The 21838-nt window shown below is 42.7% G+C and overlaps 1 protein-coding gene across 3 annotated transcripts in view; it reads right to left on the reverse strand.

The window, feature by feature from the left end:
• Positions 1-1973: 1973 nt before the first annotated feature.
• plxna1b (plexin A1b) overlaps positions 1974-21838 on the reverse strand; it is a 181101-nt gene continuing 161236 nt past the window's right edge. For 2 of the 3 annotated variants that reach the window (XM_068720222.1, XM_068720223.1), the window contains exons 21-32: positions 21632-21780; positions 19593-19849; positions 16628-16694; positions 13226-13372; positions 12624-12783; positions 12123-12226; positions 11580-11676; positions 9574-9764; positions 7304-7473; positions 6899-7111; positions 6664-6814; positions 1974-5766 (exon numbers count right to left, since the gene is read on the reverse strand). In XM_068720222.1, coding sequence (XP_068576323.1) covers positions 5671-5766; positions 6664-6814; positions 6899-7111; positions 7304-7473; positions 9574-9764; positions 11580-11676; positions 12123-12226; positions 12624-12783; positions 13226-13372; positions 16628-16694; positions 19593-19849; positions 21632-21780 — 1802 coding nt within the window. In that variant the 3' untranslated portion in view covers positions 1974-5670. The remainder of the gene's footprint in view (positions 5767-6663; positions 6815-6898; positions 7112-7303; positions 7474-9573; positions 9765-11579; positions 11677-12122; positions 12227-12623; positions 12784-13225; positions 13373-16627; positions 16695-19592; positions 19850-21631; positions 21781-21838) is intronic. The other variant, XM_068720224.1, reaches the window with a different exon arrangement.

Below are 21838 nucleotides of genomic sequence, written 5' to 3' on the forward strand. Positions count from 1 at the left end.
CAGGCCATAAAAAAAGGGCAGGGTGGTTTTGGTTCTTTCCAATATGCTTTCTTCTGGGCCTCTCTCTCTCTGTTGCTCCTTGCCTTCTTGTTTAACAACAATACCTGCCATGAAAATCCCGGGCCTATCAGAGCCAGCTGAAGCACGGTATTATGCACTCAGAGCCACTGTTCCGTCTAAGTGCCCATGTAAGCTTAGGGCAGTGCGAGCATGATGTATGGTTAGGGGGTAAAAGTGTTAGTATTAACACCTCCAGAGAACAAACCTCCACCAGCCACTCAAGTACATTCCCATAAGAATGATTAATGATGCCGGTCATGTTATGAAAGGCAGGGAGACGGAGGAGGGAAGCTATCAAGCTGCAGGCAGATACAGAAGGTTGCTCTTGACTGTGAACATTTTGAACCTTAATTCTTTGATACTGAATGAAGCAGCCCATTAAGAGGCTGAGTATCAATAGAAACATTTCAATACTAGTGCAGATACTATACCGTTATCGGTATGTCAAAATTATAATTTTCTCAGTACCTTACATTGAGGGTTACAAACAATTTTCAAATGATACATGTTGAAACAAAAGCAGTCATGCAAGAGCTTTGCCTCAACAATATGCAGTCTAAGAAATGGAATAAACATAATAAAAAATAAATATTATTTAAAGCAGAAAATGTCCGCTGTTAAGGTCCGGTCACAAAAGCATTTCAAACAGCTACATTTTGTAACAAAGTCAATTCATTTCAAAAGAATTTCCATGATAAGTGGATTGGCTGATTAAGGAGTAGAGTGCTTCAGGAATGATGTATTTTGGAGGCCAACCCCGGACCGAAGCCAACGACGCATCGTGCTGGTTCCCTCGACAGAAAGCCAATGGGATTTTTCACTGTATTTGGGATTATTACAGAAAAATAACCTCTGCTGCATACACAAGTTTAAGATAATTATACTTTTTGTTCAGCAACATAATATTCACAAATGAACGGCACTTTTGTGATTTTTTAAGTCTAAATGCAATCGCCAGAAAAATAGCTAATGGTAGGCATTAAACAAACTACCACAGTCACATGAGCTTAGTATACACAACAAGGCTGCAAAGCCAGACTAGTGACCTGATGATGTTTTGTGGTCTCATTCAGCCACCACTTCTTTAAAGACACCTAAAAGCTTAAAAATTCGAGAGGACGAGAAGGTCCTTGCTGCACACTATTAGCAAAGTCTTGAACTCTAACCTCCTCCATCAAGGATTAAATTGCTCCACACAAGAGAGGTATAGTTTCAAAAGCAGTTATGACACGAGTCAATGGTAAAAACTCACCATTTGAATAACTGTGTGAACTTACTGTCCTTAGCGAGACTGAGCTAGCCGCTGATTTTTAGTGAGCTCGCTGGCTCAAAGACCATTTTTTTCCCTCTCGAATTGTTATTACTCTTTATTAAATGGAATTATTTGAAATTGTAAGAACAAAATGCCAGGGGGAGTAAGCAGTAAAGTTCAGTACCGAGTAAATAGAAAAGAAGCTATTGTGATGAGCGCTAGCAAGTTCCCAGCTAGCATACTTTGACCGTTACTTCTAACCACATTTTTCTTAAAGGCGCGCAGATTAATTTTCGCTGAGTCACTTTCTGGTGTGATTGGCTCGTTGTGTTGTTGGAAAAACTTGAATCATAAATGAAAAACACCCAACACCACTTTGCTACCCTTACCTTGGTCACTGATGATGAGCATCTCTTCAAGGTTGCACTAGTGATTGGACAATCTATGAAAATGAGCGAGATGGAGTTTCATGTGGAGAAAATAAAAAAAGCATACACGTATTAGGACTCACAGTAGCCTGGGCCATATTAAGAAGGTGTGGAATTATAGACCCCATGCTACAGTGGAACATATCCTAGTATATTAAATGCTGTAATGGGAAGATATTAACCATCCTGCATACTTCCTCCATCCATCTATAAAAAGTGCACAAGTCATTAAATAGAAATCTCAAGCCACATTTTATTTAGCAAAAAATGTTTAATCTCTCCTTGATGCGTGTTTATTTACAAGTAGTAAATCTGCAAAATAGGAAATAACAGAATATTTACATAATGAATGTTAACCTGCAAACTTGTGACAGTCGCTTCAAGTCTGAAACTCTGAAAATGTATCAGTTATTGTAGTATTAAAATTCCTTTGCCATCTCTGTCTGAAATTCATTTGCTTTGAGTTTTCTACGCAACATCCATCAAGAAAAAAGTACTACTGAATTTTCCAGAATTTGAAGAAAACAGGAAAAAAAACAGAATGGTGCCAGGAGTTGCATTTGATTAGATTTTTTTTTTAAAAAGGTCAAAGTGTGACTAAGCATGTATAAAGAGCTGAGAATTAAACATGAGATACATGACTTTGTGCTGACTCTGCTCACACTGAAGCCAGTGCAGTACTTGTTCATTTGTTCCGATTTGGCCGCATCAAACCCAGCAACTCTCTTTGAAACTGCAGTCGGCATGTTGTTTTCTTTTGACAAGTTCTTCGTCAGCTGATGCTTGCTTCCTCCTGATGAGACCAAACACTCTTTCACAACAGACATGCTGTATACCACCTCCACAACAATTAATACGAGTCAATTATCACACTAAACAGTAGTGACAGGGAAGTTTCTCTAAATATGCATCCAGACTTGCATCCAAGCAGGTCAATCTTAAAGGCAAGTAGCCATGCAAACAATAAACTAGCCAACTCCCTCAGCACTCAAATTATCGTAACCAAATTACAAGCAGAATACGACACAAATGGCGCATGAACCTGAGAATGAATTGAGAATGTTTAAGTGTCTTTAAAAAAAAAAAAAGCCTGACAGATAACCAACTGGGCACTGTTGCCACACTTGGTTTTCATCCGTGTGCTTTTGCAGGGAGCAAGTGTATTTGTCCCGACGATACACTGTGCTCATACTGATCATTCAAAGAACTGCTGTTAACAGCACTGCTGAGCTCTGGCCTCAACAGTCATCTATTTCCTTGCCATGTGATCGACAGTAAGAGCACCGAAATGTACGAATGCAGCAAAAACGCAGCAGTACTCTGGAGAAGAAATGCTTGCATGTGGTCTCAGCATGGTTTGGTGGTGGTGTTGCAGTACTTTCTTTAATATAGATGATTTAACAGACATTATTTAATGTGTGTAGCCAACATGGTCAGCTGAAACAGAGACATTTCTATCCTTACATGGGCCGAATGGTCCCTCAAGATTATTGTTTGGCAGGTACAGAGTGAACTATCAAGTCCCTACAGGTATCCAGTTGAACAAGGCTCATAATGCAGCTCAGACATGTAAACAAAATGGTGGGTTGACATTAATTTGGAAGGTGTGCTCACTATTCCTGGATGTGAGAGTAGATTGTTTTTGTTTTTTTAAGGAACCTGGCGTAAAAATGGACAGCGACAGCATTCATGATCAGCATAAAATGACAGCCCTAATGTTTGATAGAAAAAAATGTTTGATACAAGAGTTAAAGCAGCAAGTCACATTTCCATCACAAAGACACAGATGCTCATCTGATGCAACAATTTCATTTTGATCCTTGAGATCAGGAAAATTAACCTCAAGTTCGGTCAAGTACTTCAACTTCAGGCAAACTGAAGAGAATTTTGTCTTCTGTGTACCGTAAAATGTACAATTTACATGTTACAAAATAAAAAGACAAAAAAAACAACAACCTGATTACAAAAAAATGGCAAACAGCTTTTGTTCATCATGAAAAAGTATACAATTTACAAATGAAAACATCAACAAAAACATTATACAGACCACAGTTTGGTTTTTTCGGCAAGCAGAAAAAAATTATCAGAAAACATAATTTCTCACCACAAAGTCAAAAGCCCTGACTTAAAAAAAAAAGAAACAAATAAATCCTCTTCAGAGAGCAGTAATAAAAAAAAAGCTTAAGCCACACATGGCAGTAGGCTAGTTCTGAAACAAGAGCTGCAGGCTAAGGGGAGGATTACTCAGCTTTGTGTAGCTAATGAACAGAGGTGTCTCACCTCTTTATCTTTCTACACCTCCCCTCATGGAGAAAAAGCTAAAACCCCCGTCTCAAATAGATAGGTTAGAGGTGTAGAGAAACACATTATATATTTTCCTTGTCCTTCTATCTGGGTGTCTAGTCTGGCTTTAGGCTGAAACCACTTTTTCCCCCACTTTGTTTCACTAGAAAGGGGCTCAGCTAAGCTCAACCTTACCTCACTGTTGCTCCTGTAAAGACGTAAACAGCATCTGAGAGCACCAAGACTTTGGCTTTTCTCTAACAGGACTGTTACGGAAAATGAATGACCCTTCCAAGGGTGAATAACACAAACTCAGGTCATGTGTAATAGTCAGTGTTAGATATGGTGGCTACGTGGTATCGGGGTAAACGGAAATATTTCAGGTAGTGCAATGTATCTACTTCATTGTTCAGTTACTATAACATGATCCACTCAACTATCACTTCTTGACCCTCAACAGAACCAGCCGTGGTGCCAGACACGGATGCGGCCATAAGAAAGCAACAGTCCTGTGAGTATATATTTGGTTGTCTGAAACCAAAAGATTGCACTGATTGAATTAGAAACAGCAACTTCATGTTATCACCATGACGCCGTGAACTGTCCTAACTCTAGAAGGTGGACGACTCTGTGTCGTCTCACTTCCCGTCGTTTCCAACAAGGATCTTATGTTGGGTCATTACTCAAGCAGTTCTTTTCAGTCACTAGGCATGTTCATATTAAAATCATACGGTAGCACATTCCATCTAACAAAATGTCTTTGCACTAAACAACATTCAAAGAAAACATGGCACAGTACAACTTTTTTGTTTCTTTTTCGTTGTTTTTTTGTCTACAATGTCTTTTCTTTTGTACTTCAAATATTAAATCATGTTTTATTGTTGTTATTTGTATTGTTTGTTGGTTTAAAATGAAAAGGAAAAACAACAAAAATGTTTTCTCCCTAATCTTTCTTTAAAAACGTAGCTGTATTTCTATATAATATCTATATCATCTTCCTTTGTAACGTTTCTGTAAATTGTGCAAATTCAGCAGTAATACAAGTGGCGAGAGATCAGAGAGTGGGCAGTTGATTACATCTATACAAAAAGAAAAGAAAAGAAAAATCTAACATCCTTTAAAACTGTGACACTCGTTGGAGTCACATGACCTAGAGAGCCTTTCTCCAATGGCTCATCACAGATTGGTCCATTCTGTTAATGATACCATACATGGAGTTTCTTTCCAGGCTTCCATTGTTTCTTTCCTGACCATCGCTTCATCACGACAAAACTCCTGAAATCAAAATCAAGCAAACAACAAACACCAACATCCACAATAACCAAATGCTGTCAGTTGACATGTTTCTCCAAGTATGCATGTGTGAAAGTGCCTGGTGTCCCAGTCCCTCACACAGACACGAGCCCACACACTGTATGGGGCTGCAGACAAACACACACATACACATGTAAGCGTACACAGGCCCGCCCATCTCTGCCGAACCACCCCCCCATTTTGCAGTATTCTGCTATGGTCCTTTTTGCAGTTCGTCTGTCGTATTGTTGGGGGTTGGAGTTTTGTTTGTTGTCTGGGTGAGAGGAGCGACGGAGAGAGACAGATGGAGAGGAGGAGTGAAGAGAAGGAGGAGACGGAGGTGCTGGATGGTCCTCAGCTGCTCAGGGCCATTGTGTCGATGACCTGCTCCAGCTTGCTCCTCAGTCTCTGTCTCCTCGCCTGCTCGTCCCGCTCCAAAGCCGACAAGATCTGAGGACAGACAGGGGAGGAGGTCAGTCAATGCCACAATGTGCCTGCTTTTGCTTTCAAGACATGACGTCATTTTTCCCACACAAGGCTGCCAGAGGACACCAACATGCCACCTGGCTGGTTATAATTGATAGATACCATAAACAGAAAATCTGGTATCGAAATAATGGCCAGCATGCACAAATGAAGGCCTTTAAATTACCTGGCTATAGGCTACGGCAACAGGCTTTCACATAGTCAATTAATTATAACGTACCTTTCCACAGCACTAATTCCATCAGTCCAACAACAGTCAAGCCATACTCACCACTACGCTGCTCTGAATTTAAATTTTTAATAGAATTTTTCTGCTTTCTGTTTTTTCTAACAGAACAATGAAACTCAACACTTCCTGTAGATTTTTCACAATAGAAGCATACCAAGGTCGGGCAGGTGAGAAGTGAAAAATCAGCAGGAAGTGAATTTAAACAATATTTTTTTGAGAGCACAGTGGTGAGTATGACGTGACTCTGTTGTTGTACTGAAGGAGGTAGTGTTGTGAAGATGTACATTATACAAGACAACAAGTAAACATGGAGGAAGTTTTGAGTTTGCATTAACTGGGAAGCAGGGGGATTGGGAATAAAAGTGTGATAAAGGCCTGGTTCTCTTGTCAGTGTGCTTTTCATGTACTTGCTTTTGGTGCTTCAGTTGGACAGATCCTGTTAACTCTTAACAGAAATCAGTGTTTCTACAATAAGCCTGGCTTTTCTTTTCTGGACTAACCTTCAGGATTGCCAAAAACAAATCTCCATAACACAAAATAACGCCTCTCCAAAGTATGTAGGTGAGATGTAATGGCCAACAATCAGCGTTAAACTGTCTCTCGAGTGTCCTCAGAAATGGCTGACATCTCACCTCATCCTTGTACTTGACAATGTAGGAGTAAATCTCGTTTAGGGCCGACATGCTATTGAACTGGTCTGCGTGCAGGCGCGACTGCTCCGCCAGGTAGGCACTCATGTCCTGGTCACTGATGGCCGGCATCCTGGAGATGTCAGAGTAGTACCTGGAGAGAAAAAAACACACAGTTTAGATATTGACAAATTCAATTTAAAACAGCTTTCAAACTAAACAAATTTGGTCAGCGTACCTCTCTACCCAGTTCTTATAGTTGGGGATGTCTTTAGCGTAGAGCAGCTTGTTTGAAGGAGAGTCCTTCCCTAGCTTATGCTCTGATGTTGAACAGGAGTCCATGAAGGTCTGAGCCACCACAGACAAGCAGGCGTCGGTAATGCTGTTCTTATGGATGTCAAAGACAAACTGGGGGTTCTTGATCACATTCACCCAGAATCGCAAAGGAAGACTGGAAGGATTGGGAGGAAGGATGAGGTGGAAGGAGAGAGATGAAGGAATTGCACAGTTAGAAGGACAATTAAGGTGCAAAGACCACGGCCATGAATAAAGTTCAGCACACACAGTCAAAAATATTTTCATACTACAGCAGGTTCTCCACAACACTAATGAAACACAAACCAGCGTGCACACACAAACTCACCAGTTGCTCTTCCAAGTGTGCCGTACATCAGAGTCTGATATGGAGTGTTTGTCTGCCTGCTCGTCCAAGAAGTCAAACATGTACTTGATGGCGAGAGGCAGGGCGCTTCCTCGGTGCGCTGTGCTGAAGATGGTCTCGAACAGGTCATCCACGAACTTCTGGAGTGTACCCTGAGCAGGAGAACCAACAAAGGCTTAGTTAGGGTGCAAAAAAACATTTAAATTCCTCTTGCAGGAGTACATGTATCTATTGAATGTCTTTTCTGAAAAACCATTCTGTGTACCCAAATGTTGGAGAAATTTAAACACCAATACAGACACATGTGAGCCTATCAGGGTATCAAGGTTTTACAGAGGACAGAAGATGCCCTCTGTACATCTACATAGCCAACAGGAATATAAAGCTACAGAACGCAGTTGAGTTATTACACCACTAAACAGCCTCTGCTTGCATATTCCTCTTTGTTGGTTATGGTCTGGCTGGAGGCGATGGCCGTCAGCAGCAGGTGTTTGAGAATGACGGTGCTTTGCTTTTAGTACTCCAACTTTTTTGGTTGAGAGTTTGTGATGGTGCTGAGTGTTCTTTACAGTATTTAAGATGGGGCCCACTGTGAGTTCAGCCTGAGGCTGTTCTGCAATGCTTTTTTACAACATCACACAACTTTGGAGATTCTGAATCCTCACAAATTCCTCTCAAGTTTTAAACAATTTGATGTATCCTACAAGCGTTCAGCGCATTATTTTCCATCTTCAAGTACCTTTTAAAAAACCTTATTTAAACCAGCCAGAAGTTGAATTCACGGTTTTGCACTTGTTCACACATCCACAAATCAGCTTCCTAAACACACAATGCTGTGGGGGCTGTAATAAATAAGAATAAACTGCAGTGCTCCAAATTCCCCTCCGTTGTCTTCCCCTGGCTTGCATGTTAATCATTTCCCAATCGAGGCAGCATTGATGCCGCTAACCTTGCACTTTCCTACCTGGAGCTGGAACAATGGAAATCTAGAGCTAATGAGAGAAAAATCAGGGGAGAGGAAGTATCAGGTTGAGCTAAATCACCAAGGTAGTTAGTATTTGCAAATGAGAGCAAAAGCCTGGCACAATTAGTAGACTCTGTAGGCAGTTGCTGTGTGTTTGTGTTCATAAACTATTTGTTAATGAATGCATGTGTGTTTCCATTAAGGGTTGAGCAAGCATATTTGGGACAGAACAGCTGGAGTCCATGTCTTTCCTGTGTATAAGGTGTGGCAGAATAAATATAAAGGAAGAGCTGTCAACTTACTGTCGACTCAAGCGCAATTCATACACCTCTCCTGTTGCTGCCTTAGTTTTTGTTCATAGCTTTGTAAGCTTTCTCGAGTCTGTGCTGAAGTGTTGTTTCAGTTAATAAGGCAAAACACAAACCAAACTTTCTGCGCAAATTTCAGATTCCAAAGGTTAACTATTAATCCTGTTATGATTATCCAAACATGATTTTTTATGCTATCTTAATTTCATTTTTAATAATTTAGGTAAGTGGGCAAATGTGAGATACATACGAGGTGCAACTTGCTTTGTAGGACATTTGTGCATTGGACCATGAACATGAATAACCTAACCAACCGTCCAGTTGCAAAACATTCACAAACCTCTCTCAATTGCTCTTGAAACGGCTCTGGTAAAGATGCCATCAGTGTATCAGGTTAAACAGTCCCAGAATATAAAATAGTCTCAATGTTGCAAATGCTGTTCCACAAAACATTTAAACGGGAACTCAACAACAATGTTCTCAGGGAGGTTTATCCAGGACATCAACACAAACAGCCTGACTCCAAGTAACCTTTCAGATCATCATCTGAAGACAAACGCTGCATGAAAACCTGAGCGTTGGTTCCAGTGTGGCCTGGAGGACATGGAGGAATTTGGTGAGTAATGATCACAGGCTAAAGGCCTGAGCCTGAAAGCCCTGAGGCCACCAACAGAGGGCCCAGTAACACCGACCAAACAGCTCAATAGACAAAGGTCAACCTCCTAATTAAGACACAATCACTAATTCCTGTGCATATGTGTGTCTTTGTGCAAAAGGTTATGAAAAATGTTAATGAGCTCTGAGACCACAATCATACAAAGGTCAGGGATAGATGCTGCTGCTGAAAGTGGGCTTCATGACAGGGATGTGCTGGAGTGGGCTTTTTGAATGTTTTTTATATATGTGTATATGTGTGTGTGTGTGTGTGTGTGTGTGTGTGTGTGTGTGTGTGTGTGTGTGAATATACAGCTTCTCAATACCTTGGTGGCCAGCAGTCTGGTCAGGTAGATCTCAGAGACCATCTTGCTCCCTCTGTCTCCTTCCCTCTGGTCTGAGTGGTCGTGGTTCTTAACCAGGTGCCACAGTTTGGTGCCGCTCTCGAGGTCGGGGGTGATCATGGGTGTTCGGGAGCGCAAGCTGTCTGGACTGCTGGCTGTCCTCAGCATACTCTCTGGAAGGAAGTGGAGAAGGAGGAGACATGGAGGAGAGTTGAGCGAATAGGCCAAAAATAACATTAGGAAGAGGAGATAGAGCTGTGTTTTGTAACATTAGTTTGTATTTTTTTGTATTTAAGCATGCAGGAACAAGGAGGTAAATAGGGAAAGAGGAAGGTCAGAGTGTATGAGTATTTTCTTTTCCATTCACAAGACACATTTTAGAGGAGTCTTAATCTAATCTAATACCATGCACAATGCTTGCTGTGGGTTTGAACGGTATTATTAGATACATATAATCTGATAACATATGAAGCCCATAGCTTGGTGCCACTTTGTAGTTATATTTTGTCTTAATCACAACTTCAAGGACAAGCACCTATAAATTAAGGTATACAAAACACATGAATAAGAAATGACAGGAGGCTACAGAGAGCAACATCTCTGTGTGAAGTTAAAACCATTTCTGAAAGGTGACAGCTCCTTCTACTTTCATGTCACTCTTTCATTTCAGAATAAATTTGTCTGTCACTCTCTCCTGCTCCTTCCCTCCCTCCCTACCTCCCTCCTTTTGTTGGACAGTGATCCCCTATTTTGTGACACAGAGCATTACGCTCTCAGTTTGAATGCTTGTCACTTCTGTGACAAAGCAGGAATGGATTGAGAGGTTCAAAATGTCAGGAGAGAATGTGAACGGGGGAAGTATAGGGGTGTAAGGGTGGTGGGGGTGTTAGTGAGTATTTATGTGTATGTGATGTACACATACGCCAGAGCTCCAGCAGAGCTGAGGAGCACAGTTACTGTACGCCAGAGAAGGATTTTGAACACAGAAAAGAGAGATGGAAGAAGTGATGGCTACCTCCCACCCAGCATTAACAATGTGCCTGATGATATCGGAACTGTGTCTAAAATATTTGGCGTAAAATGAATCTCCATCGTACATTTTCCAAAAATTCTGGTTAATATTCTTTTCACAAAACGCACACTGTCAATTGCTTTCATTCAAGTACATTTTTTTTTGCCAGTTTGTCATCCTGACAATCCATTTGTGACGACTGCATTGGACCTCACAGCTACACTCTGCTGTGAGCAGCCATGACCTCAGCTGTATGAATGGTCTCAAATAGACTCAGCCTGGCACTGGCTAAATCACATGTTGGAGTCACCCAAAATGCAACAGACTCCAGCACTTCACACATCCATTTTTCACTGTCAGAGCCAATAATCTATCAGTGTACATAAGTACACCTTGAATCAACAGGAGTTATATTACAGTAAACAGTGCAGGGTGCCTTATCAACCTCCTGCTATAAAGTGTGCTATACAGTACAGGTGACAAAGTATGCTATTTTCTTTGCTACTTTTTCCTTTGTGTTATTTATTAGATTCAGTTACAGGTGGATTTCATGTGTTTTCGCCCGACACTTCATTATATCATCAACAAAAAGGCATGCAGAGAGAAGCAAGGAGCAATAAAGAGCTAGTCAGTAAAGGAGCTGGACAGCCAGCAAGCAACTAGGCACTGCCACAAAACCAGTCACTCTTCTCAATGTCAAATTGTGCTGTTGACAGCTGTCATGTGTGTTATTTGGCTGAAAAGTTAATACACCACTCATTGTGTAAATATTTGATTTGTTCATTATTTTAAATGTAAGATTAGTTTCAAGTTAAACTGTTTATAAACTAAAACGTTTAAAAGGAAGGGGGCATTTCCACATATTATGAAATTAGGGCACACACACACACACACACACACACACACACACACACACACACACACACACACACACACACACACACACACACACACACACACACACCATCTCTCGTACCGTATCTGCTGAGGGACTTGGTGAATGTGGAGGAGTTGGAGATGTTGTAGGCTGAGTTCTGTTTTGGCACCAGGGCAATCACTGAGCCATCTGTCACCTGAAACAGGATTTTCAACATCAGTTAGCGCCGCACAAATTGTCCAGCAGCAAGATTAGAGTGCAACCACACAAACAGTCACTGCTACTTTATGTGTAAGAGGCATTCTATTAAATTAAACAATGTGATTAAATATGACAACTGCTAAATTTCAATGGGCTGAAATATACCAATGACAATGACAACCATAACACCAACTACTGTACTTGCATAAATTCCAAAGCAACAATAATGTGAAACCTATTCAATGAGGAGTTATTGTTCAAACAAGTGTACAGGATATTGTCAGATATAACACAACAAAGTCCAGGACTTATTTCCATCATGGGTCCTGTTGATCCATCAGCTCATCCTTGCGACAACAAGATGGAGACAGACGTTCAACGTCCAAAGCAGGGGACACAATAAAAAAGAAGTATCATGGGATTTATATTGTGCTTGAGTACCTGATAGTGAGCCAAGGTGTTGAGTCTCTTCCAGTCGTTGTCTATCTTAGTTGTGACATCCTCGTCCTGAAGGATGATGCGAGCCATCCTACCCTGCCGCCATTCTGTCACACACACAAAAAGGAGATACCGGTAAGGTTGTGTATGTTTGTTTAACATGAGAAAATACGGAGCATAAAGGGACATGAATTGCATAGATACACTTATCAAAAATTCCCTCCTCCAAACAAAAAGTTGCTGTGACAAAGAATGCAGAGTAGCAATAAAAACAATGCACAATTTTAGTCACTTTTAGCCTCACTTGAAATTTATTTTTGTACAAAATCACTTCTCTTCTTTAGAGGTCCCCCGGCTGTTTCAGAGAGCCCTTGAAACGATTCCCTCTTTACCCCCTGTGGTAGTGCACCTGTTCTCGGAGTATATACTTGGTGTGTGTGTGTGTGTGTGTGTGTGTGTGTGTGTGTGTGTGTGTGCGTGCGCGACAGTTTTCCTTCTCCTTACCCAGGTCCATATCGGAGGCCTTTGGTCTCTGGGAGTACGGTGTGCCCTTGTACACAGCGTCGAGCAGCTTCTCCTTCACCTGCGTCACTGTGTCACAGTTCAGGCTCTTCACTGTCACCTCCGCAGCGTTTTCATTCTCTGGGTTCACACAGTGTAGCGTCTACAGAGGCGGAGGTCAGAGGGCAAAAGGCACAGGTCACATTTAGCCCAAGAAGTCAGCACAGACTGGGAGCGTTAACTATCGATGTGTGGAAGCATTACCATGCGGTGAGTTTTGCAAATCAACACTTAATACAGCAATTCAGAATCAATATTCAACCGAGGCAACGGTGCACATGCAGCTCTTTATTACTATTAAAGGTGCGTTTCATCAGAATCAGAGGTTCTATTAGTTTTCCCCTTTGTGGAGTTGCAGATTCTCAATGTTGCCAACAACTGCAAAATGGTCCCTGATTTAGCAAGTAAGGCTGTCCAAAAATACTGGCCACAAAAAAAAGAAATCCATGTCAATGTACTCTATCAAAGGTATGTGTGCATCTGTTTTATCCTATGACACCAAATGTGTTGTCCAACTGTTTGTCTACACTTGCAAGCGTACTGACCAAAGTCTTGTAGTCAATCTGCTGCCTGATGAGTTTGTCCTCGCTGAGGGAGTAGCGGGCCTCTCCTGTGATTGAGTCTATTGGTCCCTTTTCCATTTGCTGCTTCATGGCGCAGTACAGCATGAAGAGAGGCTCACCAGCACACTCCTGCAAACAGGGAACGAGAGTGAAGGGTTAGAGGAAAGATTCAAAAAGAAGTAAATGGAGAGAAAGACAGATTGTTAAAATGCGTACTATGAATGCAACTGTGCAAAAACTTTACCTAAGAAGAAGTGCACAACTGCAAAAAAGTGCATAGCTTTGCTGAGTAACTCCAATTATATTTCTAATCTTCTTTAAGCCAACCACAGGCAGAGCAGTAAAGGACGAGGCCATGGCCTGTGTTGGCTAATAGCGAGCTGAAAACTGACAGAAACGCACACAATTTGTTCACACACACACACACACACACACACACACACACACACACACACACACACACACACACACACACACACACACACCTCTCCCCAGTGTCTCTTCTTTGGGGAAAAACACCCTTTGTAAATCGCTGTTTGTGTGTGTGTGTGTGTGTGTGTGTGTGTGTGTGTGTGTGTGTGTGTGTGTGTGTGTGTGTGTGTGTGAGTAAGAAGGAGAGGAATCATAGAGACTGTGAGCGTGAATGAGTGGCAATTGATTGAGGAGTTAATAGAAGGTTAACGACTGAGGGGTGAAAAACGCTTGGAGAAGCACTTTGGTGTGTGAGACGTGTCAACCAGGCAACGAGCTCTGGGATGTTGGGCCCCCGTCTCTCTTTCCCTCGCTTTTTGCATTCACTCAGTCGCTCAGCTGGTCTGCCAACTAAGCACTGCCTGTTTGTACAACTTCTCAGGTCCTCTTTAAAGGGACAGTGTGTAGGATTTGGTGGCATACAGCGGTGCGGTTGCTGATTGCATCGGACTGAATACCCCTCCGCTCCACTCCTCCCTGTCCAAGCAGTGAACCGCCGAGTGCAAAACTGTGGTAACGCCGTTCCCCTTGCTCAGCAGCCATCAAAAAAACTATTTTAGGATCAACGTAAGTAAAATGGTGGCTGACATTACCAAGGTTTTTCACTCTGAAGCTCACGTTATCGCAGTTTCACAAGCTTGTGGGAGAACTACGGTGGCCTTCAGGTAACTTAAAACACGAAAGGCTCTCGCTAGAGCCAGTGTTTGGTTTGTCTGTTCTGGGCGACTGTAGAAACATGGCAGTGCAACATGGCGGACTTCGTGAAGAGGAATCGCTCCCTATGCAGACATGAAGGAAAACTGTTTTCTTTCCTTCACTTTTCTCTAATCATTGTTTGTATTGTGAAATAGTGGATAATCTCACATCTTCAAGCATCTATTAGAATAAAAAAAGAACACCACTTTTTGGTTAAACTGCTCACAACTCACAGACCTGCGACAAGGGGTCATGAGAGGACGTTTCTTCATTTAAAAGGCGGTCAAAAAGTTGTGAACTTTTGTGTTTTGTTGACAACAACTCATTGTTGCAATGTCTTTGTATTCTCAGATCTCATCTGTTACTTTGAAGCTAATGGAAATAATGGCCAAGTTGTAATTAATTGGAATCACCATTTACACACATCACAATACTCTCCCAAATGTTCTCATAATCTGACTCACATCAGTGCTGTTTAACCAATGATTCACATTTTCAAACTGTCCTTGTATTGGACGTCCTGCCCTCCGCCCTTCAGCTGGGCATGTTCATGGATCAACACGTCAGTCATCTCGGTGAGCTGTCAGATGAACTCTGTGGGAAAATCTAGCACTGGCTGCTTCCTATGGAGAGCACACCGCACCCTGGCTGACATCCTCTCTGTCCAACAGCATAGAAACCAGCTCTGTGCTGCGTCTCCGCCCCTCTGTCTCCCGATGTTCCATGTTTATCAAAGCGTCATACCAGATGTACGTTTAGCTCTGCTGTCCTGCCCTTTTCACTTCAGCAACCTGTTCCAACTAAGCATCATTTCTATCAATTTAATTAGATTATAAGGATGACATTGTCCTAGAGCATCCTAAAACAGCCATCTGCAATTTTAGCCTGAAGCAGCACAGAACGTCTGGTGCAGAAAGAGAGTGACCATGCGACCATCCCACTCTCTCAAACAAGTCAGTGCACAGGTAGATAAGTGAAATAGGGAAACGGATAAAAGCACATTTTTCTTATTCCTGTTCTTTTTGCTAGGTAAAAGCGTCTTCTTTGTCCTCCCTTCTACCTGACCTTTACCCATCTCTATTCACACCTGGCTGAATCCTTAAAATTGTTCTAGGCTTTTCTCTTATATGACCCCGAAAAAGTCAGGAGAAAGAGAGGCACTGAAATGCAGAGGTTAGATAAAAGCCAGGTTGCTGCTAGTAGCTACATCAGATCTTAGCTTCAGTACTCATTTCTTTCCAATCCCTCCATGTCCCCCTCTCACTTTCCCTTGCACTCTTCATCCATGTTTTTCCATTTTAAAACCTTTTTTCACATCCCCAACACTTCCTCTCAACCATCCACAACCACTTCTAACCGTTTTCATTCTACATCCTTTCACCTTTTCCTGTCCTCTCTCCATTGTTTTTGTCTCGTCTGAAGTTCCCTAACAGCTTTAACCCACTCCACTGTCTCTGAACCATCTGGCTGTCAAGTCCTGAGCCAAAACACACACATTCATGCACACCCAAAACGGACACACTCACACACAGATGTTAACTGGGACCCCCGGGGGCTTGGCTGGTTCACTGTCCTACAGAATGCCTGTCCTGGCGGGGGTTTAAGGCCCCGCTGCTAACTGATTAGCTACAGCAATGTTTGAATGTAGAGAATGTGTGCGTGGAAACAAGAATTTAGCACAGTTTAAGCCTCAATAAGTCTCTCTGATTCCACATCAGAGGGAGAAGAATTCAAAAAGAGAAAGTAAACATTCAGACGGAGAGACAGGCAGACAGAGAAATGAGAGAATGCATTTGTGTAAGATCTCTGCTTTCCTCTTATGCTAAGCCCCAAAGCACTAAAGGGAGATACAAACACACAGGCATGCATACACACACTTTCCTGGCTGTAAAAGAATTCCAGTGGGGGACACAAAGAGAGGACAGGTTATTGCAACGGGCTATGGAGATCACAACAACATGACCAGCTGTGTCTGAACAGCGCCTCAGACTACAGTTTCCACAATTTTGAGAACGGAGAATTTACCACATGAAAGGCAGAGGTAAGGGATAGGTAGCCTGCTGCCTCTGCCTTATCTAATGCTGCAGCTGTGAATGTGTGTGTGTGTGTGTTAGAGAGGCATTTCTCTATTCTCAAACTGCAGCGGTTATAGTAGTGCTTCAAAAGTTGTGTGTGTCTATGTGCATATGTGTGTGTGTGTGTGACAGACAATTTTACCTTGAGGAACTTGTAAAGCAGGAAGGTGAACCAGTTGGTGAGCATCTTTTCAGCGACCGACTCCGTCCTGGGAGAGCGATGAAGGGAAGGGGAAGAGGAAGGAGATGGTGAAGGGGGAGAGAGAAATAACAGGAAAAAAAAATTAGAGAGTGACAGTTAATAAAAGATGGGAATGAAGAGTAAGAGGGAGAAAGACCTTTTTCAAGCAGCACATAAACCTCTGCACAAGACCCTGGGAGGTTTTGGAGTCATCCTAACCCGCCCCTCCCTGTTTCAAGCCCCCCTCCCCGGCTACAATCTCTGGGTATAAACCAACACTTTCATCATAGGGGGAAAAGGCGTTGAAGACACGCTTGCACATCAAAGAGAACACGCAGCATTATCAGTCGTTGTGCGGTTCGCCTTCAAACAACCGAGCCCTTTCCCTTGCTCTCCTTCACTCCCCCCATCATCACATGCAAACAAATTAACTTGGCAAAAACAAACCCCTTCATTTCTTTCATTGTTTCGAACCCCCCCCATCCCCCAACACACACACATTTTTCCCCCCTTCAAGCAAACCCACTCGTCTTCATTAGAAATACAGCAATTAGTATAATTCACTAACTTCTCTCGTTAATCACAAACCTGCCGTGTAATGAGGGGAACCTCCGCACGTGCACGCTCTTGAGAAGACACACGTGAACAACCAGCGAATGAAAACAGAGCAATTAAAAGGCATTGTAATTAACGGACTTATTGCGTCTAATTTGTTAAACAGCTGAAAGGGAGACCGGCACTAACGGTATGTGGGGGGGAGTGATTATTTCACCCACTCCGTCATCGTCCTCAGATTTACCTCCTCGCTTTCCACCATCCTTCCTTTTCACATTAGGAAGAAACAGGAAGACTGCTTAATTACCCAGCCCTTTTTTTCTCCTAGATAAATGGGGGTGTACAAGGGAGCTTCTGCTGGGTTACTGGGTTGTCTAACTGGGCCACATTCCCACACTTCTTGTAAACATTAGTCTTTGTGTCATTAGCGAGGCACCATGTGCAAAGAGGTGAAGAAAGGCATATTCTGTTGAGAAATGACAGCATAGCAATATATTTTCTTATCAACTTTGCACAGAAATTCAGTTTTTTCATGACAACTGGGTAGTAATAAGGAGATAAAGGGAAAAAGGAAACTAGGCCAATGTGCAGGTGAAACCAGCGAGGGCCTGTAGCAGTAACGAGACGTGAACTCCTACGCTTCCGCATGCCTCCCTGTTTGACTTTTGTTTGATGTATGTGGAGCAGTTTTCTTTTTTCATGGCTGTCAGCAAAATATAGCGGATCAAGGATGAGGCAACTGGGAACGGAGGGATGGAGGACGATGGAGGCGAATACACCTGGACAGAACACGCTTTTGGCCATGTCAGGACATGAAAGTGGGCGAATTGTAACATCATCTCATTCAGGGAAACCATGTCACTGCACCCCTCGTTAGAAAGATTTTAACCATGCACTAGAAAAAGAGTTGCTGTAGCTTTCCTGGAGTGTGAGCCAATAATGTGTCAATCATACCCAATGCAAGAGTGTCATTTTTTCATAGGGGATGAGAACTCACATGGGAGCAGATTATTAAGTCTTTTGCTTTGCTGTGTACATGTCTAAAAATGAAAATGTTATAAAGTCTATCTATTGCAGGAAAAAGACCAAACCAGGGTGAACTATGTGTAATAATTGCCGAGCTTATTAACGGCAGCTCCCGAGGCTAGTGTAGTTAGCAGGGACAGCGTGTTGTGACCGTACGCCCCAAGAGGGGATTGGAAAAGGCTTCACACAGACACACTGGCTGAGAGTCATTTATTTGATTAGATTTTTAATTAAATATCTCTCAGAGGAAAAGGAGAGAAAAAAACGTAACTTTTTTTTTATCATTTAATGTCTAATTCCAATTTATGTGGAAACAGGCCCTTTCTCTAATTGTGTCTTTCCTTAAATACGTGTATCTTTTCCCGTCTGTCTGTCTGCAGTAGCTCATTTTTCCTCCTACTCCTCCCTTTGCCTCGCTACTCTCTCACCATATTGCATCTTCTTACATCCTCTTTACATCCCCCGATGTTTCTCCTTCCATCAATTTGCCTTCAGCCTAAGTGTCCCTGAAGACATTTGGCCCTCTCTTTCTGTCAATCACCATGTCTCTCCATCCCTCTGCTCCATCCACCTTTCTATCGTTGCCTTTTCCTCTTTCACATCATATTCTTTCCTTCCACTGCTGCTCATTTCCCCTTTTTCCGTTTTACCGATCCATTCTCTCTCTATCCCTCACACTCTCCCTTGTAAATCCTCCTCTTGTTTCCCTTTACATCCCCTCCATGCCTCGTACCTTTCCCCTCTCTACCTTTTTAACAGTGTGGGGGTGAGAGAGGATCGAGAAGTGTGTGACTGCAGCTCCACTGGGAGTGTGTGTGCTCAGGGGTGTAATCCTCTCTGACAGGGACAAGGTTGAGAGATAGAGACGAGGTAACGTCACATAGGCCTCTAAAAGCTACAGTCCCAGTCCCCTGCCTTCCTGCTCCATAACTTCAGCTGTACAAGAAAAAACAAATCAACTGACATTATCACAGAGTATCATCTTCTATTTTCTATAATTTTGGCATCATTTCTCTTCCTATTTTAGCTCCATAATGAGTATAACTATCTGCTTGCAATGCTATGTGCATTACAACTGCCATGCCAACATGAAGACACATAAAATAGGGAACAAGAACAAGTATGAAGTTTTTTGTTTTTGTATTTTGAAGGCTGAATACTCAAGGTGCCCACTTTCAGTGGGGTGCCTCCTTTCAAGGACGCCCTAAAGCAGTGAGAAGTATGATAAACAAAAAGGACGTAACCTCAAACTTGAACCCCCAGTGGGGAAACTAGCTGTGCATTGTGTGACATGTTTTTGTCCGAGCCAGTTTCAACCCCTCTGTCTCCCTCCCTGTTCTCCTACCTCCTGAGTAAAAGCTTCGGGTGGTTCTTGCTCTCCAGGTTTTTGTCGATGAGGTCAGACAGGAGCTGTTTGAGGACGCCCGTGGCGTACTCCATCTCCCCCTGCAGCGCCGTCATGATGAGGGAGGCCACGTTGCCCCGGTCTCGCATGGAAAAGGACCGCTGTGCTTCCAAGGTGCGGATGAAGGTCAGCAGGAAGTGCTTTTTGGTCAGCAGCTGGCCGAACAATGTCAGGGCCTTCTCCGTGTTAGCGGGGACCTGGAGAGGAGGGCACAGAGGTGATGATGGGGAGGAGTGTGAGGAGAAAAGGAGAGGGATGGAAGAGTGGAGAAAGGGAGTGAAAGTAGATTAGGGAAGCAGAAAGGTAAGGGGGATAAAGTGGGAAAGGAGGAGGGAAGGTAAAGGTAGTGCAAGAGAGGGATGGAAAGTTAGAAGAAGGGAAGATAGAAAGAGAAGTGAAAGGAAGGAGGCATTAGAGAAAAGGTACAACAAAGGAAAAAGGGAAGAATATTAGTGGGAGGGAGGTATAGAAAAGAGTGGGTGTATAAAAAGGTTGAGATCAGGATGAAGAGGAAGATGTGAGTTATAGTTGAGTTCATGAGTATGAGTGAGAATGAGGAATATTAGATGAAGGGTATATTGGAAAAAGGGCCACATGTGCACACATGCAGATACACTCACAACACATGTATCTACAAACAGGGAAAATCAGCCTACAGTTGCATCCATAAAACAAGGCTTTTAGGGTTTGCACTCTTTCTCCCTATTATTGTCCCAATGCTCTCCCCAATTACCAGTTCCCTTTACCTCCCCCCATCCCTCGCAGCCCCCCCCCTCTCAACGATTTTCGTCTTCTCTCAAAGCAACGGCCAGGTCTCCCCCTCTGAGGGAGAGAAACGGAGGCTTGAAGTGAGAATGTGAGCTTCATGCTGTAATAAGAAATTGATCTGCTTGCTAGCGCACTACTGTGGCCTGTGATTGCCTGGGCCATACAAATGAAAATCCAATGTCGCGCTACACTATCCCTTTGGAATACAGTTGATAGCACGAGCAGATACTGCATGTCTCAAAGCCCCCTCCCTGCAGCCACCACCATACATGCATGCATGTCAGCGAAGCGCTAGTGTGCATTTCCTTGTGATGTATGTGTGAGACTCTAATGTATACAGAGAAATGATGGAAGTAGTTGTGCATGCGGCGTTACAGCGTCCACACAGCCTGGCTTTATGTGAGTGATAGTGTTCCCTCCTGAAGAAGGAGCAGTCGTGGAGAGGAGAGAGGTTTTATTGAACGTGTAAACATTGCTTCTTCAGAAACCTCAAACAGGTTTGATCCTGTAAAGGCAATCTAGCACTTTTACCAAGTCTTAGTGGAGCTCGGACTTTGCTCACTCTCCGAAGAAGATCGGTCCCTTCACTGCATTACATGAAATTCGAGCTTGCCCTAAGAGTTTCTCTCATCAAAGTTATTTTTTGGTACTAGTTTTGCCTTGAAGCCACTTCTGCCTCGACCCCTCGACTACGGAGCTGCTTAAGATGAAAGACATTTGGTGGACACATTCAGACAGTCCACCGCTGATATAATGGAGATTATTATCTTCCCAAATTAAGTCTCTAAAATACTTAATTTGTATTGTATTTATGTTTTTGAGCTCTTTAATGTTACTCCTCTAAACCCTATACTGAGCAACCCCTGGCACAGATAGAGCAAACTTGCAGATCAAAACAAAAAATCTCCACTAGACTTATGCTTCAAGGTTTTTGTTAAAGGCATATTGTTCTCCCAAACTTTCTAATCCTTATTAACTTAAATCACACTCCAAATTGATGAATTTGGCTCTTTTTTTTTTACTTCCACTATGCACCAAAGTCATTGCTTAACATTTACTTTTTGTTAAATTTCTAATGAAATATACAAAAAGACATTTGGTACAACTTTCATTCACTCAGAGTGTGTGTGTGTGTGTGTGTGTGTGTGTGTGTGTCTATGTGTGTGTTTGTGTGTGTGTGAGAGAATGTGAGTGAATTGCTCTCTACTGACCCGTACCTCCATCTCCTTAAGCACAGGATGGTCCTCAATCCCAGGAAAGAGGACTCTCATGGCGTAGGTGCGGTAGTCCAGAAAGGGGATTCCTGCTCCGTCCAGCTCCTGAGTGAGTTCGTGGATGTCGGTCTGCAGCTCCGCAAAGGCTGCACAAAATAGAAATATGTCACGGACGTTTTCTTTCTCTAAATTTCAATTTTGTTT

Source organism: Cebidichthys violaceus, unplaced genomic scaffold (assembly GCF_023349555.1).
Source record: "Cebidichthys violaceus isolate CVI_PGR_0920_01 unplaced genomic scaffold, fCebVio1.0.p SCAF_25, whole genome shotgun sequence".
NCBI classification, from domain to species: Eukaryota; Metazoa; Chordata; class Actinopteri; order Perciformes; family Stichaeidae; genus Cebidichthys; species Cebidichthys violaceus.